The following is a 15,582-nucleotide window of genomic DNA, read 5'->3' on the forward strand; positions in this document are numbered from 1 at the left end:
AGTTTTGTCCACACTTCTTTAGCTCCCCATATCCTTTACATCTTTAACTCATTATAGTCTTATCTCTGTTCTTATCACTACACTAGAACTACACCTTTTAAGTTATGATTTTGCCTGTACATTAACCAATCTAAGATACGCTTTTTGCCCCTATTTTTCTGCACCTCTCAATACTCTGCATAGTTGCCCCGCCTCCTTCTTGCAACTGTTTCTTCCCTTGTCTGCCATTCTCTAGTGTTCTTCTCATCTTAGGCTTCTTTCTCAGTGTCACTTGTTGACTTCCTCTCTTTTTTCTAAGCTCTATATGATAACATGGTCTGTAAAGCCCCATGTGATCATACTCATCTACTTCGTTATACTCATCTGATACTGCTGGCTATCTTTTGTTTCCTCCTGCATCCCAATTTTTTTCCCTACTTGAGAGAACTCACACATGCTGTTCTCTCTGTTGAAATCCTTTCCCCTCTGCACATCACAAATGGCTTCTTTCATCCATCATGTTGCCCTTTAAAGCAGGGGTTCTTTACCTTTTTTTGTTCTACAGACCTCTTTGCCAGCCCAGTGAAAACCGTGGACCCCTTCTCAGAAGGCAGTGGCAGGTAGTTTTATGACACTCACATTGGCATGTCTTTAGATTAAATATTTCAATTCAAGTTCACAGACCCCCTGAAATCTTTCCATAGACCCCTTGGGGTTTCATGAACCACTGGTTAAGAGCTTTAAAGTGACTTTCCCTGAACCCACTATCCTTTTAAGTACTCCTTTTTATTCCTAATCATAACAGATTGTCTATGTCTTTCATAGATATTCACATAATATGGAATTATATGTTATTTATTTACTTGTTTATTATCTGTCCCTTTTGCAAGTTTCCTGGGGGCAGGGACTCTATCTGTGTATTTGGATTTTCTTATCCTGTATAGCTAGCACCTCATATAGTGCTTGACCCTGAATAGGTAGGAATTCAGTGCTTAAAAATGGAATGAATACACATAAATTGAAGCAGTGTAGCAAGGTAGAATAATAGACCCAAAGGATACAATAGATCACATCTAAGGGTGTGGTATAAGAAAAAGAAAGTAACAGGTTAGCAGAGGCAAGGAAATAACTATAGGATTATTTTTGTGGCATTTGGACATAAAATTGCTCTAGAATATTATATTACAGCAATAGGAACTTTTTTTTCCTAAGATTTATTTATTTATTTCTCTCCCCTTCCCCCGCCCCCCCAGTTGTCTGCTCTCTGTGTCCATTCACTGTGTGTTCTTCTGTGACCGCTTCTATCCTTATCAGTGGCACCGGGAATCTGTGTTTCTTTTTGTTGTGTTATCTTGTTGTGTCAGCTCTCCATGTGTGTGGTGCCATTCTTGGCACCTTACGGGGTGCACTCCTTGCGCATGGGGCTCCCCTATGCCAGGGACACCCCTGCGTGGCAGGGCACTCCTTGTGTGCATCAGCACTGCGCATGGCCAGCTCCACATGGGTCAAGGAGGCCCGGGGTTTGAACTGCGGACCTCCCATGTGGTAGGCGGACACCCTATCCATTGAGCCAAGTCCACTTCCCAGCAATAGGAACTTTAAAGAGTTAACACATTAAAAATAAAAAAGCCAAACCTTAGAAGAACCAAAGAAAATGAACTTAATTCATCAAATCTCATGGGAATGGACTTGCTTTTCTAAACTTAGAAGTGCAAAGAGATATCAAAGGAAAAGGTGAACAGGTATCTAATTTAAAGGTATTAGTACATCAGAATAAGTTAGAGTAGTTGCCAGTTGGAGTGTAATTTCCTACAACCACTTTGGACTAAACTGATATTATTCATAGAAACTTTAGGCTCATAAGCACAAGTAAATACAAGTAAACACATTCCTGTTTTTAAGTGGGAGAAAATGAAAACATAAATATCTTCAAAAGAATACAGCTGAATAAATGGTGGTACATTCCTATAGTGGAATTTTATAATCATATGAGCTGTAGCTACAGCTCCATGTAGATGGTAAGAAACATTATGGTGACCAGCAGGAAAAGGAAATTGCAAAAGAATTTATAGCATGATACCTTTAGTTATAAATTCAACAACCTGCAAAGCAAGTTATTTTTTTGGTCAGGGATGAATACATGTGTAATAAATGCGTAAAGAGATGCACTACAATTTCAATTTCAGAGTAAGATGATCTCAGTGAGTTGAGGATGGAGAATATGATGAGGGAGAGGATACAGGGAGCTTCAGAAGTATTACTCATGTTTTATTTCATAAGGCAGATAGTGGGTACACAGGCTTGGATTATATGGCTGAAATATTTCTTCGTACATTTTTTGTAAAAGCCGAGGACTAAAGGATTTGCTGCAAAGATAATATTTACTATGTGAAAAGATACAAATTGCTAAAATTTAAAAGTGATGATACATATGCCATTAGATGGCCAAGTACTTGAACAGAAAATTCACTAAAGGGATGAAGAAATATTTGAAAATATGCTCAAGCTCAATAATAAGCAAACATGAGGCCCAATTTTCATCTATTTATTATTTTAAAATGTTGAAATATCTCATGCTGCCATAGAGTATTCAAACTTTATAGACAGTGAATTTACTTCTGAGAATCTGTTCTCAAATTTATCACAAACTTCTAACCATTATTAACTTTATAAATGGAATTGTGGATCATTTTCCCCTATTTTATAAAATTGTTTTTTTTAGTATTATCACTTAATATATTTAAAATGTTACCATAATATCTATTGATAACATACTTATAAATTAATAATATTCATTAGCTGGTATTCTTTTATAATCAATTAAACTAGGAAATGATAAATATCTAATCATTTTGTTTTGTCATTCAGCAAGCCACTTGATTTGAAAATAATATTCATATGTGTATATTAATTATATTTTTCTATTTTATTTTTAGGAAAAGAAAGAGAGGCAGGAAAGAATTGAACGAAAACAAAAGAAGCATCATCCCTTTCTTGAAAATGACCCACTTCCTCCATGGAACCCTTCAAGCAGAACTGTGTTCTCAAAAGTGTTTTGATAATTCTAATTCTTATATTATTTAGTTTTTATTTATCAAAGCCGCTGTTATCCAGGGGTTTTAAACTATTCATTTAATTATTTATAGTTAGAACAATTCATTTTAATTAAATGCCAGACACTTCTGCTGACAATGAAAAAGATCCTTTGGAATATAATCAGTAAAAGCACTTTTTGAGCTGTAGATAAGCAAACTGCCTCATGAAAATCTAATAATCAGATTGTGCTTAGCATTAAAATGCATAACCCTTAATAATGCTCTGATAATTCTTGTAGGCCTGTGATCCATGGTCACTTTCATTAAGTGATGCATGCTGTTTAATCCCACAAATTTTAAATATGTTTAATCCCAAGAATAAAAAGGAAACTCTAGGCCCATTAATCATAAAAATAAGTTAACTTGTAGATGATTGTACATTTAGATTCAGGTTTAAGATGAATGGTTCCTGGGGAGTATACATGTATTATTTCTTCAAAAACTGATCTTTAGCTCAAATCAGTTGCATTTGTAATTTACAAATTAGAATTTTGGTCAATTGAGGCAGCAGTTCAATAGAATTGTAATCATAGAAGCATTTTATTTAATAATTTTGCTTTATGTTTAAAAATGAGTATACTTTATCTGTTCCAGGTTTATGTGACTATCATAAGTACTTTATAATGAGCCCACCTCTGAAATGTGTCTTTCTAAATTCTCATTTTGTTTCTTTATCATTTCAGTGAAACCAAAAGATATCCGTTTCATAGTCGGGTTATACATTTGTTATGGAAATAGCTCAAGAGTTCAATGTAACTATCACTATTGTTATTTCCAGACTAAAACCAGAAAGGTAATTAAGGCAATTATTGTTCTTTTAACTAACCTAGAGTCTTACAGCTTATTTTTAGAAGAAAGTTTTATGGAAAGGTAAATTTGTAGAACATACGCAAAGAACTTTTATTTATTTATCTGATCTTTGTATGTCCTTGTATTGATTGGTCTCATACTTGATCTGGTCAGCTAGTTTAATAAGCCTGACCAATGCTAAACTCTCTGAGTGGAAATGCTGCTTTAGTCAATAATGCAATGCAGAGATGCTGGATGAGAACACTCACTATTCATTACATACCTGTTAAGTCCCCTCTGCTGGATCTTTCCAAATGCTGTGTCTCATATTTACAATAACCACTCAGGGTAGGTGTTCTTGGCTTCATTTTACAGATAAAAATACAGAGGGTCAGAGAAATCAAATGACTTGCCAGAGTTATCTAGCATGTGACTTGAATTGGGCTTAGAACCCTGACTAAGTATGTCTGACTGAAGCTGCCTACCTCCAGAATCCACATGCTCTTTTGCTCTTTTTTACTCTCCCGGAGAAGTTCCAAATTCTTTTTCACTCTCTTAGAGAAGTTCCAAATTCTGTCAAGACTGCTCTGTTATATCAACTTTACAAACATATCACAACTCCCAGATGCTAAAATCATGCATTGTTATCCAGAGATAGTCTTTCCCTGAGGAAATAGCCATTTGTTTCTTAGAAATGATGGGCCTGATTAAGTTTCTAAGATGAAATAAGAATTCATGTGATATGAGGAGTTACTCAAGCATCTTGTATCTAGCATGAGAGTATTAGGAAACTCAGCAGGCATATTACTTGGACTCTGAGATAATCATTCATGAGGTTTAATACAATGAGGATTACCTTCTTACTGCAGTGCATGTAAAAGATAAGATGTCATGGATCACTTGGTAAATCAGTGCCATAGATAAAATAAAAGACATTTCCTAAATGAAACTAAAAACTTTTTTTTATTCTGCCAGACCTCAGAGAATACTTCTGAAATTGAAATGATTACCAGTAATATGTATTATCAGCATGGGATTTGTGATCTCTCTTATTGAACCATGCATCCCCCATAGTACCAAACACAGTGCCTTCTAGAATAGATAAACTGTTCTACCAAATTAGCTATTCAGAGCTAAAGTCAATTTTCAAATCCAGGAAAGTAAAAGGAAACATAGACATAAACACATAGCAAAACCATTTTTGGATGAGAGATTATAACATGTGTCATATATTTCATATTATTTCCTTAAACTTTCTCATGATTTTCTTCTCCATTATCATGTTCAGTGGCTCTGCCTTCTTGGCCAGTGTAGTAGGCTTCACCACTCTAAAGAAAACAGAGGTACCCAGTATTAGGGGCCTCCTAAAAGAACACTTGCTTTTTTCCGTAGGATGAAATGGGAAATTGAAGTGTTTGCAAAGACTCAGTCATTTCCATCAAATGTGGATGGGGATTTTTGTCTCACTATAATAAATAATAGATTATTTCACATTAACGGCAGCTTGTTCTGAAAATTATCTAGTTCATTGAAATCACCTCCTGTAGCAGAAATAAAATTGAGTTTTGGGTGAAAATAAAGTTCTATTGTTGTTCTGAGAGCCAAAGGGGATAATCAAGCCTGATAATGTTTTGAATATATATTAAAAGGGTATGATTTCCCCATATTTCCTCAAATATCAAATATCAATATAGGAATTTGTGCCTTAATTTTCACTAATTTGTAATATGAGGGAATGTTTACTTCAAATTAAGACACTAAAAGCTTAAAAGTTTTCAGGTTAAATTTTCAGTCTTGCAAATTATTCTGATTACTTTAAGAATGCTGAATTACAAAGCGAAGAAAATAAGAATTTATATGAATATTTTAAAACTTTACTGAAAACAACAGTTTACTTGGAAAGCATGATTGCAGGTAAATTTGAGTATTAATACTAAAAATAATAAACTATTTTACAGAATTTAAGTTCCATAATTTAAAAATTGTAATGTTATGTAAATAAGATATTTTGGCATATTAGATCAGAAGGAAGTTAACATTTTCTTAATGAAAGACAATAAGAACTATTCCTGGCATAACAGTAATCCAATGGTTTGTATGTGCATCACACTTTGAGAATGTTACTCCATTTATTTTGTGTGTGTGTATGAATTTTTAAAAATTAATTGAAGCATATCACTCATACACAAACATAAGCAGTAAGTGTATAGTAATTATTTTGAACTTACAAAAGAAACATATATAACATCATACAGGACTCTCATACCTCACCCTACCACCAAAACTTTGCATTGTTAAACATTTTTAACTAATGATTAAAGAGCATTGTCAAAATATTACACTAACCAAAGTATTTTTCCCCCAACCCACTCTATTATTGTCTTCATATCATTTATATTTGAACATACATAAACAATAAGTGTATAGTAAAAGTTGTGAACTTACAAAGCAAACATGCATAACACCATCCAGGGATCCCATACATCAACCCTCCATCAACACTTTGCATTGTTGTGAGACATTTGTTACAAATTATGAAAGAATATTGTCAAAATCTTACTACTAATTATAGTCCTTATCTTACATTTGGTGTATTTTTCCCCCAACCTCTACCCTATTATTATTTTTTAAATATATTTTTATGACAGAAGTTGTAAACTTATAAAACAATCATGCACATGTGCAGAATTCCCAAACAACACCCCTCCATCAACACACCACAATGTGGAACATTTGTTACAAATAAGATAATATCATCTGTTGTTACCACATCCATAGTGTACATTTACTCCATTTATTTTTTAAAGGTTTTGAAACTGATGTTTTTCACTGTTGCCAAAGCAGCACCTGATAATAAATTAGGTGTCCACAACAGTAAATTCTTTAGAGTGATGGAGCTATAGATTCAAAAGGGGGTTTAATGATTATCTAGTCCAAACTCTTTCTAAGTTAATGATTTCCAAAGACTGATTTGCCCAAGCTCACACAGCTAAGTATAAGAAAGCTAGAATCGGAACTCAGGTATCATGTTTACCAATTGTACACTGCCCATCATGCTATACTTTCCATCATCTGATAAACTTTTCACAGTAACTGTTAGTGTGGTCATTATTAATATAGGAGATTTTTGTCCTTTTCGTCTTCCACTTCTTTCTCCGTAACAATCCAACAGATCACAGCCACTTGGGTGCTTATCCTATCTTTAAACTGTAGGGAAATACAGACGTTCTTAAATTGAGAGTCATGGGAAAGAATCATAGTAGAAAAACGGAATTTCACGAAATGAGGGATATGACGTATTTGTCAAAATAGTTCACAGAATAAACTAGTACAGAAAACTTAGATTTCCTGATTTAATCTTTGCTCTAATTTCAATGGTGGAAGATTAAAGAAACCCATAGTTTCTTTCTAGGCAAAGAGACTATCAACTTTCCTGTTTCTTAGTTACATTGGTTAATAGAATAATAAATGCTATGTTACTGCTAAACTGGAGATTTCTCTGAGTTCCTTTCATTTAAATATTTTACTTGATTCTATTATTTTGAAATGTGTATTTTATATGTAAAATATAATGTTCACATAGGACAAAATTCTTGGTATTGAATTTAGGATGTTTTAAGAACTATTTAATGAGATGTACTTCTGCTTTTTTTGTATCATGTTTTCATGTAATGCTTAATTTATTAAAGTTAACCATTCAAGATTTATTTTCGTGGGTGATATTAGTTTTTGACTGCCAAAATTTTATTTCACAGTTTTAGCAAATGCTGTCATGTAAATTTTATTTGTGGGTTAAAGAGAAAAGCTATTTTGATATATCACTAGAAATGACTGCAAAGTTGGATATACAACGCATTTCTATTTAAAAAACAACTTCATAAATTATAATGGTAACATAATTATATGCTTAGTAAACAATGAGAAAATGCAAATAAGTAAAAGTCACCTTTGCTGTCGTCACCCAAAGACATTCATATGGTTACTTTTTCTGTTTTTAGTTTTCACTGCATTTTCTCCTGTAAGTGAAATTAAGTTTAGAATGCAAAAGGAAGAAATGTGCTTCTATCTCTTAAATTTAACTTTAGAATGAAGGAAAAAGAGATAGTTCTCTCTTGGTCACTCTCCCTCTGTGTGTATGTGTTTTTTTGTTTAATACATATACCTAACTTCCTACATACATGCATATGTACATTTTTATTCTTTTATACAAAAAGTAAATCAAACTATATATTTGGTAACCAGATTTTTCTACTTAGCAATATATAATGGTCATGTTACCACACTAATATATCTTTCTAATAATATTTGCTATTGCAACCACAATTTATTTTCTTATACATGTTTACTATGGTAAATAATGATTCAGTTAATATCCTTGTAGTGATGTCTCTGTACATGTTCTTCATTAGTGCAATTCCCAAAGTGGAATTGTTGGGTTACGTAGTATACTCCCTGTAAAGCCTTTTGACAGATATTTTTTTTCAAGTTGCCAATTTAATGTTGAAAATTAGTATCTCATTGTTTACTGAGAAATGGACTGTAAGTAAAGTAGCATTTTTTTTTTTCAGGTTTATATCCAATTAGTATTTCTGCCTCGGTTACTTAAATTGATATGCATTTTAAATGCAGCAGAGATTAGGTTACTTAAAGCAATCGTTTCTGAATTCTTTCTGAATCAGTGCCATTTAAAATTTTGAATGTTTTGAATCCCTGGTATTATAAATCTCAAAAATACAGCACTAAACAAGAAACACACATTTTTTTTCATAAAGCATATTTATTATGGTGAGAATTATCTTTATTTTAGTATTTTTGTATACATGGTTTGCTTATAGTCACACATGCACGTATACACACACAAGAAAATACAGCACATGTATTCTAGTACATTTAAAGAGCTAAATATATAAAGTATAGACTTTGGAATGACATTATATCCAGTCTGTTTTATTTGATGTCTATTTACCTTATTTTGTTGAAAGATCAGTAATCGGTAAAAATTTATTATATTTCATTATGTGTAGATATACAAAGAATTTATAAAACATTTCATTTTTAAGACACTTAAAAATCTAGTTGAAATGTGGCATGGATTATGAAAGCAAGACCACACCCACACACCCAGGTACAATTAGATTAATTTAATTTTATAAATTTACAAATAAATTAGATCCATTTGGCCAAGAATTAACCTCTAATTAATGTTCTCACCCCAATAAAATCTTATTAGGAATGTGGTAATGACCCAGACTAAGGGTAGGTAATTTACCATTCCAAAAATCTATCATTCCTTTTAAGGACTCTTAAGAGTGCTGGGTTCTTGAACCAAATTTAGCATCAGAAAAGTATGTCTGGGAGGAGAAAATAGAATCATTGATTTTTTAGTGATCCTAGAAAATTTTACCTGCTTCAGATTTCCCAGGCCATGAAAGACCAGTTCACACAGTCTACCCCCAAACACTGCTTTAATATTTATTCAGCATTATTTTATTAATGAATATAGTTCAAGGACTAAAATGGCAAATTCGTTTCCCAAGATATATATTTCAATTAAAAATAATGATACAGGTGACATTTGCAAAATACAAGATGAATGACAAAAAGATTCAGAACATTGAGGAAAGAGTGCTAAACAAATAAGTGGTACTGAAGGCTTTATTCAGCAGAATATTAAGTTTTTAAAGTTCAGAATTCATTAAGTGAAGAAGGAAAGCAGGGGACATTCCAACAGGTATAAGTGTGAGCAAAGGTGTGTAGAATGTATATTGATGGACATAATTAGTTTATTTGGGCAGGAATAGAGAAAAGAGTTGTAGAGAAGATTGTACGTAAAGTCGAACAACCAGATTTGGATTCTTTATAAACCATTACTAGAAGATGTATTGCAGATTACTTACATTTCTGTACTGCTGTTACTGAAATATTTGCATATTTTTTCAATCACTACTCTGGTTTTGAATCACCACAGAGAATGCACATTCCAAATTCATTAATATCGAAAAGATGTTAGTAAGCAAATATGAGAATAAAGTATATTGAATACCTAACTTCATCTGTAAGATTGTTAATGTTGGATAGACACATGTTTCCATCAAAACAATCCATAAATTGTTACCATGCCAGTGACAGAAGTCAATTTAACTCCTTATATATTAACTTTATGAAATTAAAATCACTACTGGAATTAACAGAAGCTATAATAGAAATATTTGGGATTTTCAGTAACCATATGTTTTGCTTTGCTAAAAGCTGCCAAAAGCAATATACCAAAAATGGGTTGGCATTTACAGTGGAGATATATTAGGTTGCAAGCTTACAGTTCTGAGGCCATAGAAAGTATCTAAAGAAAGGCATCATCAGGTGAAGATTTCTCCCAAATACCAGCACATGTAGGTACGTATCTGCTGATCTCTCCCTTCTCTTCCAAGTTTCATTGCTTCAACTTCTGGTTTCTTCTCTCTCCGGATCCATTGACTACACCTTGCTCTCACGGCTTTCTCTTTCTGCTCCTGTGGCTTTTTCTCTGTGCTTCTGTGGGTTTCTCTGTCTCTCTCTGTATTCATCCCATTTATAAGGATTCCAGTAAAAGGATTGAGACCCACCCTGGGGTCTACTGGGTGACTGAAATAACCTAATCAAAAGCTGGAACCACCTACCATAAGTTTACACTCACAGGGATGAGGATTAAGGACATGATTTTCTGGGGCCCATGAAGTCTCAAACTGCCACATTCCCTCAGACTCCAGAATCCTGAACAAGCAAGTTGACAGTAAGCAAGAGAGAACTCTATCTCTTTCTCCTTCAAGCTAGTTTACTTTCAGATTGCAGTGTATTTCTTCCTTTTGCATTCTCTGCTTAATTTCAGTTGCAGGGGGAAATGCAGTAGGAACTAAAAACAAAAAAAAGTAACTGTGTTAATTATGATTGTCTTTGGGTGATGAAAACAGGGGTGACATTTGCTTATTTATGTTTTCTAATTTTTAATAAGTCTATAAATATGATACCCTCTGGACCCCAAAAACGTGTACCTTCCATATGCAAATACATTCATTCCATCTCAATATCTCAAAGCCTCAAATCCTTTCAGTAACAACATGAAGTACAAAGTCTCATCAAAATGGTTCCTAGTCATGGTCTGTCCTGGGGCAAAATTCTCCTCAGGCTTTGGACCTGTGGAATTTAGCAAAAGTTACCGGCTTCCAATGTCCAAAGGAGGGACAGAAATATGATAAGCATTCCCATTTCCATAGGGAGAAATTGGAAGGAAAACAAGGGTCATGGGTTCCAAACTGTTCCAGAACCCTGCAGGGCATACTACATTTGATTTCAAAGTCTGAGAGTCATCTGCAGAACCGTGGTTGCTTGTCCTCAGGGCCTGACGCAGTGGCAGCCCTACCTTTTCCAAGGGCTTGTCCTGTGGCCATGTTCTCAGCTCCACCCTCACCAAGCATTGGCGTGGTGGCTGAACTCTACGTCCCACCCTCCAAGAACACTGGGGTGATGGCCAGACTCCCCAGTTTCTGGGCACAGACTCAACCCCCATAGAACAGTGGGTGTGGTGGTCAGATTCACCCCAATTCCCTGGGAATAAGGCTTCTTTCTGAAACCTGAAGTGGCAGCCTTCTTTCTTAACAATGGGGCAAAAGACCCACTTTCTCCAAGTACTGGGACCTTCTCACCTTTTCCACACACACGAGTGGACTCATTTTGTTGGTAGGAGATGTTTTCAGTCCAGACCTCAGCTTCCATATTTATGCCTTTAAAGTCATTTTTCCTTCAGTCTGTCCCTTTTCTGTCCATTTTAATCCATGCTGGCAGTAGTTCCATTCATAGAGATCTCGTAAAAAAATGTGGGTTTAACATGCCACGCACAGGAATCCCAGCTACAAGACAATAGGTCTTTCCACAGACCCTTCCTCGATAACTGCATTTCCAACCCTGACTTGCAGTGAAATGACTGACCGGTTCCATGTTCAGTTAAACCTTCACATGAGCACTATTCTCTGGAGATTCACTTTCTGGAAGCTCAGAATCTTCTGAATCATCAATTTCTGGGTTTCTTGTACTGAGGAGTTCAGTTCTCAGCTATACTCTTCCTCTCACATTTCACTATAATCTGCAAGGAAAAACCAGGGCACACTTCCTACATCTAATTTGGAAATCTCCTCAGACAAATATCCAAGTTCATCACTTTCAAATGTGCCTTCCATCTGACGTCAGGAGTTAATTTTGCCAAGTTCTCTGCCACTTTAAAACAAGGGTCACCTTTCTTCCAGTTTCAATGACACATTCATCATTTCTGTCTAAGGCTTCATCAGACGTACCTTTAGCCTCCGTATTTCAACCAACAATCTCTTCAAAGCAATCTAGGACTTTTCTATCAAGTGCCAGATAATTCTTCCCATTTCTCCTCATTAACCAATTTAAAAAGCCTTTTTTAGCACTTTTGGTATTTGCAATTGCAGCATCCCACTTTCCTGGTACCATAATATGTTTTAGTTTGCTAAAGGCTGCTAAAAGCAAAATACCAGAAATGGGTTAGCTTTTACAATAGGGATTTATTAGGTTTCAAACTTACAGTTCTGCAGCCATGAAGGGTCCAAATAAAGACATCATCATGTGATGTGTTCTCCCCAAAGACCAGCACCTAGAGGCATCTGCTGGCTTCTCCCTTCTCTTCCAGGTTTCATTGCCTCAGCTTTCGGTTTTCTTTCTCCTGAGTGCCCTTGATTTCAGCACCTTACTCTCATGGCTTTCTTTTGCTGCTTCTGAGGCTTTTTCTCTTTGTTTCTGTGGGTTTCTCTCTGTGTCTCTCTGTATTCATCCCATTTACAAAGGATTCCAGTAAGAGGATAGGTGATGCCCTACTTAAGCAACCTAATCAAAAGACAGTCCCACCTAGAGTAGGTTTATGCACACAGGAAGGGATTAGCCCCAAAGGCGTTCTTTTCTCTGGTCCATAAAAGCTTCAAACTACCACACGAATCAAATAAAGTCCAGAGAAAATAATTTATTTATGGTGTCTTCTGGTGAGAAAAAAAATTAGTATTATATTTACTACTGGGTATTAATTTTCAGGAGAAGGATTGGCAAATTGAATAATCCAGGCAAATAAGCCTAGACAAACTAAGATGGGAGGAGGCCAATAAAACATTTTATATAAACAGAAGTTGAAGTAACTGGAAAAGTTTTTCTTAGAGGAAAGTAAAGGATAAAGAAAGAAATTTTAACAAAATCTAAGGAGCTCTGTGGACAAAAGTAAAACTTGTTTCGGATTGCTCTATATGGGTTGAATATTTGCAGTGACAACTTTGATCCTGTTAAGTAGCCCTTCTAAAAAATTAGATGCCCCAATATTTTGTGATTTTTTTAAAGTCGTAAGCTTATTGTCATTAGAAATATTTACCTTAAAGTAAGTGGATAACTATAATGTATATACTATTCATCTTTTACCCAGCACACTTCTACTCACCTGGGAGCTCACCTGGTTGGACTGAGTAGATCCTATAAGAAAAACAAGGGAAGTTGATTTCCTCAATGCAGTTCTATACTCTGCTTTGAGAAAAGTCCACTGCTTCTATGCCTGCTGCCTTTCTCTAATGGAGGCTTTCCGGAAGGAAATATTCCCTTCTCTGTAACCAGGATATGACTTCCTTTTTTCCCTTGGTAAACAAGGCCAAATCACCCTTCTGGCTAAGTTGCTAAATCTTCTTGTCCACACCAAAGAATAGGAACAGGCATACTTGAGTAGAATTAACAGGAGGAGGGAACTCAGAGTGATCAGTTAAAGGAGATATTATCCAGTGAGATAGGGTTAATTTATAAAAACTGGAGAGAATTTAAATTACTTTATTATGAATTCACAATGTTCAAGACGATATTGAAAAGGAACAATTTGAGAACAAAAAAGGTTATTTGAAATAAAAAATGCATAAAAGTGTACACATAATAAATGTAAGCTTACATCTCCAATCTTATGATGTGATTTCAGTTAGGCCCATCTGCTCTCTGCTCCTTTGTTCTTACTTTCTTGCCTTCCTGTGCATTAATGAAGCATATTACTTTCCATTTTTTTACCTTGATTAGCTTGTTAGTTTTGTACTCTTTTAATATTAGCCTTTTAGTTTTTGCCCAGAATATCACAACATGCATCCTTAATTCATTCCAGTAAACTTTATATTAGTAATTTTACCACTTCTTGGACAATGCAAAAACCTTATAAGAATTTAACTTTATTTATCTCCTTCCTAGTCTTTCAGCACCCCCTTATCTTACAGTTTATTTCTACATATGTTATAAACTCCAACAATTACCTATTATTGTTGTTATTTTAAAGTCAGCATTTATCTATAGAACTCACTTATTTCTCATTTATCCAAGGATTTTTATATCTTTTGGCATTTCAATGCTTCCATCTGGGATTCTTACTTAAGAATGAAGGACTTTTGTACTTTTTGTATTACAGGCCTGCTGGCAATAAAATCTTGCTGTTTCTATTTGCTTGATTTTGGATTTATTTTTTAAAGACCTCTTATTTAAATGTAGTGTTCTCATTTGACAATTCTATGCTTTCAGCACATTAAAGATTGCATTCTGCTGTATTCTAGTTTGCATTGTTTTTGGTATAAAAGTTAGCATCAGTGTCTTTGGTGCTCCTTTTCTGGGTGATAAAATTTTTTCCTTATCTTTGGTTATTAATAGTTTAAGAAGTGCTTAAGTGCAATTTTCTTTTATTTTTTCTTCTTGGGATTCTCTTAGCTTCTTTTTTAAATGTTTTTTATTTATTTTTAAAAGATACTTAGATTACATAAAATGTTATATAAAAAAATATAAGGGATTCCCATATGCCCCACTCCCCAAACCTCCCACCCTTCTCCACAATAACAACTTCTTTCATTAGTGTGGTACATTCATTGCAATTAATAAACACATTTTGGAGCATAGCCACTAAGTATGGATTGTAGTCTACATTGTAGTTTACACTCTCTCCCACTCAGTTCTGTAGGTTATGGCTGTACATATAATGACCCATATCTGCCATTGCAATGTCACTCGGGACAATTCCAAGTCCTGATACTGCCCCTGCATTACTCCTCTTTGTCCCTCTCCCTGACTTCAGCACTTCCAATGGCCATAGGTTAGGACTTGTCACCACTTCCTTCAAAATCTAAACTCTCTCTTTTCAGTAAGTAGGATATGGCTTTCTGCTAGTACTTTCTTCCCACATGCTACACATTGGGAGACTCTCAGAGAAAAAGCAAGGACGAATGTGTAGATGATGGACTATAGTTAATAGTACAAGAATGAGAATGTTAAGGAATTATAACAAATATATAATACTAATACAAAGTGTTAATCAAAGGGTGGTTTGGCAGAAAAAAAATATACCTTAATGTAAATAATGGATACTAAATAAAACTACTTCCATAATCTTTCATCAATTGTAACAAAGGTAATTACTGTTAATAAAATAGTACAATTATTTTAAAAGTGCTATCATCTTTTGTAAAAAATGTCCCACACCAATGTTTGGTGTTTATAGTGGGGTGGTGTATGGGAATCCTATATTTTATGAATGATTGTTTTTAAACACACAACTTCTCTAATAAAAAAAAGAAAAAAGGAAAGAAGAAATAAGAAAATAACACTGACAGTCTGGAAATATGACCTTTGCTTTCCTTTCCTTGGGTAAGCTGATGATTATCTAGGAGTGAGCAAA

The 15,582-nt window shown here is 34.5% G+C and overlaps 1 protein-coding gene across 4 annotated transcripts in view; it reads left to right on the forward strand.

Annotated features, from left to right (window-relative positions):
- MAP9 (microtubule associated protein 9) overlaps positions 1 to 7,570 on the forward strand; it is a 53,164-nt gene extending 45,594 nt beyond the window's left edge. For all 4 annotated transcript variants that reach the window (XM_012529160.4, XM_058279098.1, XM_058279003.2 and 1 more), the window contains exon 14: positions 2,916 to 7,570. In XM_012529160.4, the coding sequence (XP_012384614.1) occupies positions 2,916 to 3,038 (123 nt within the window). In that variant the 3' untranslated portion in view covers positions 3,039 to 7,570. The remainder of the gene's footprint in view (positions 1 to 2,915) is intronic.
- Positions 7,571 to 15,582: the final 8,012 nt, after the last annotated feature.

The sequence above is a fragment of the Dasypus novemcinctus genome, chromosome 1 (genome assembly GCF_030445035.2).
Source record: "Dasypus novemcinctus isolate mDasNov1 chromosome 1, mDasNov1.1.hap2, whole genome shotgun sequence".
Lineage (NCBI taxonomy): Eukaryota > Metazoa > Chordata > Mammalia > Cingulata > Dasypodidae > Dasypus > Dasypus novemcinctus.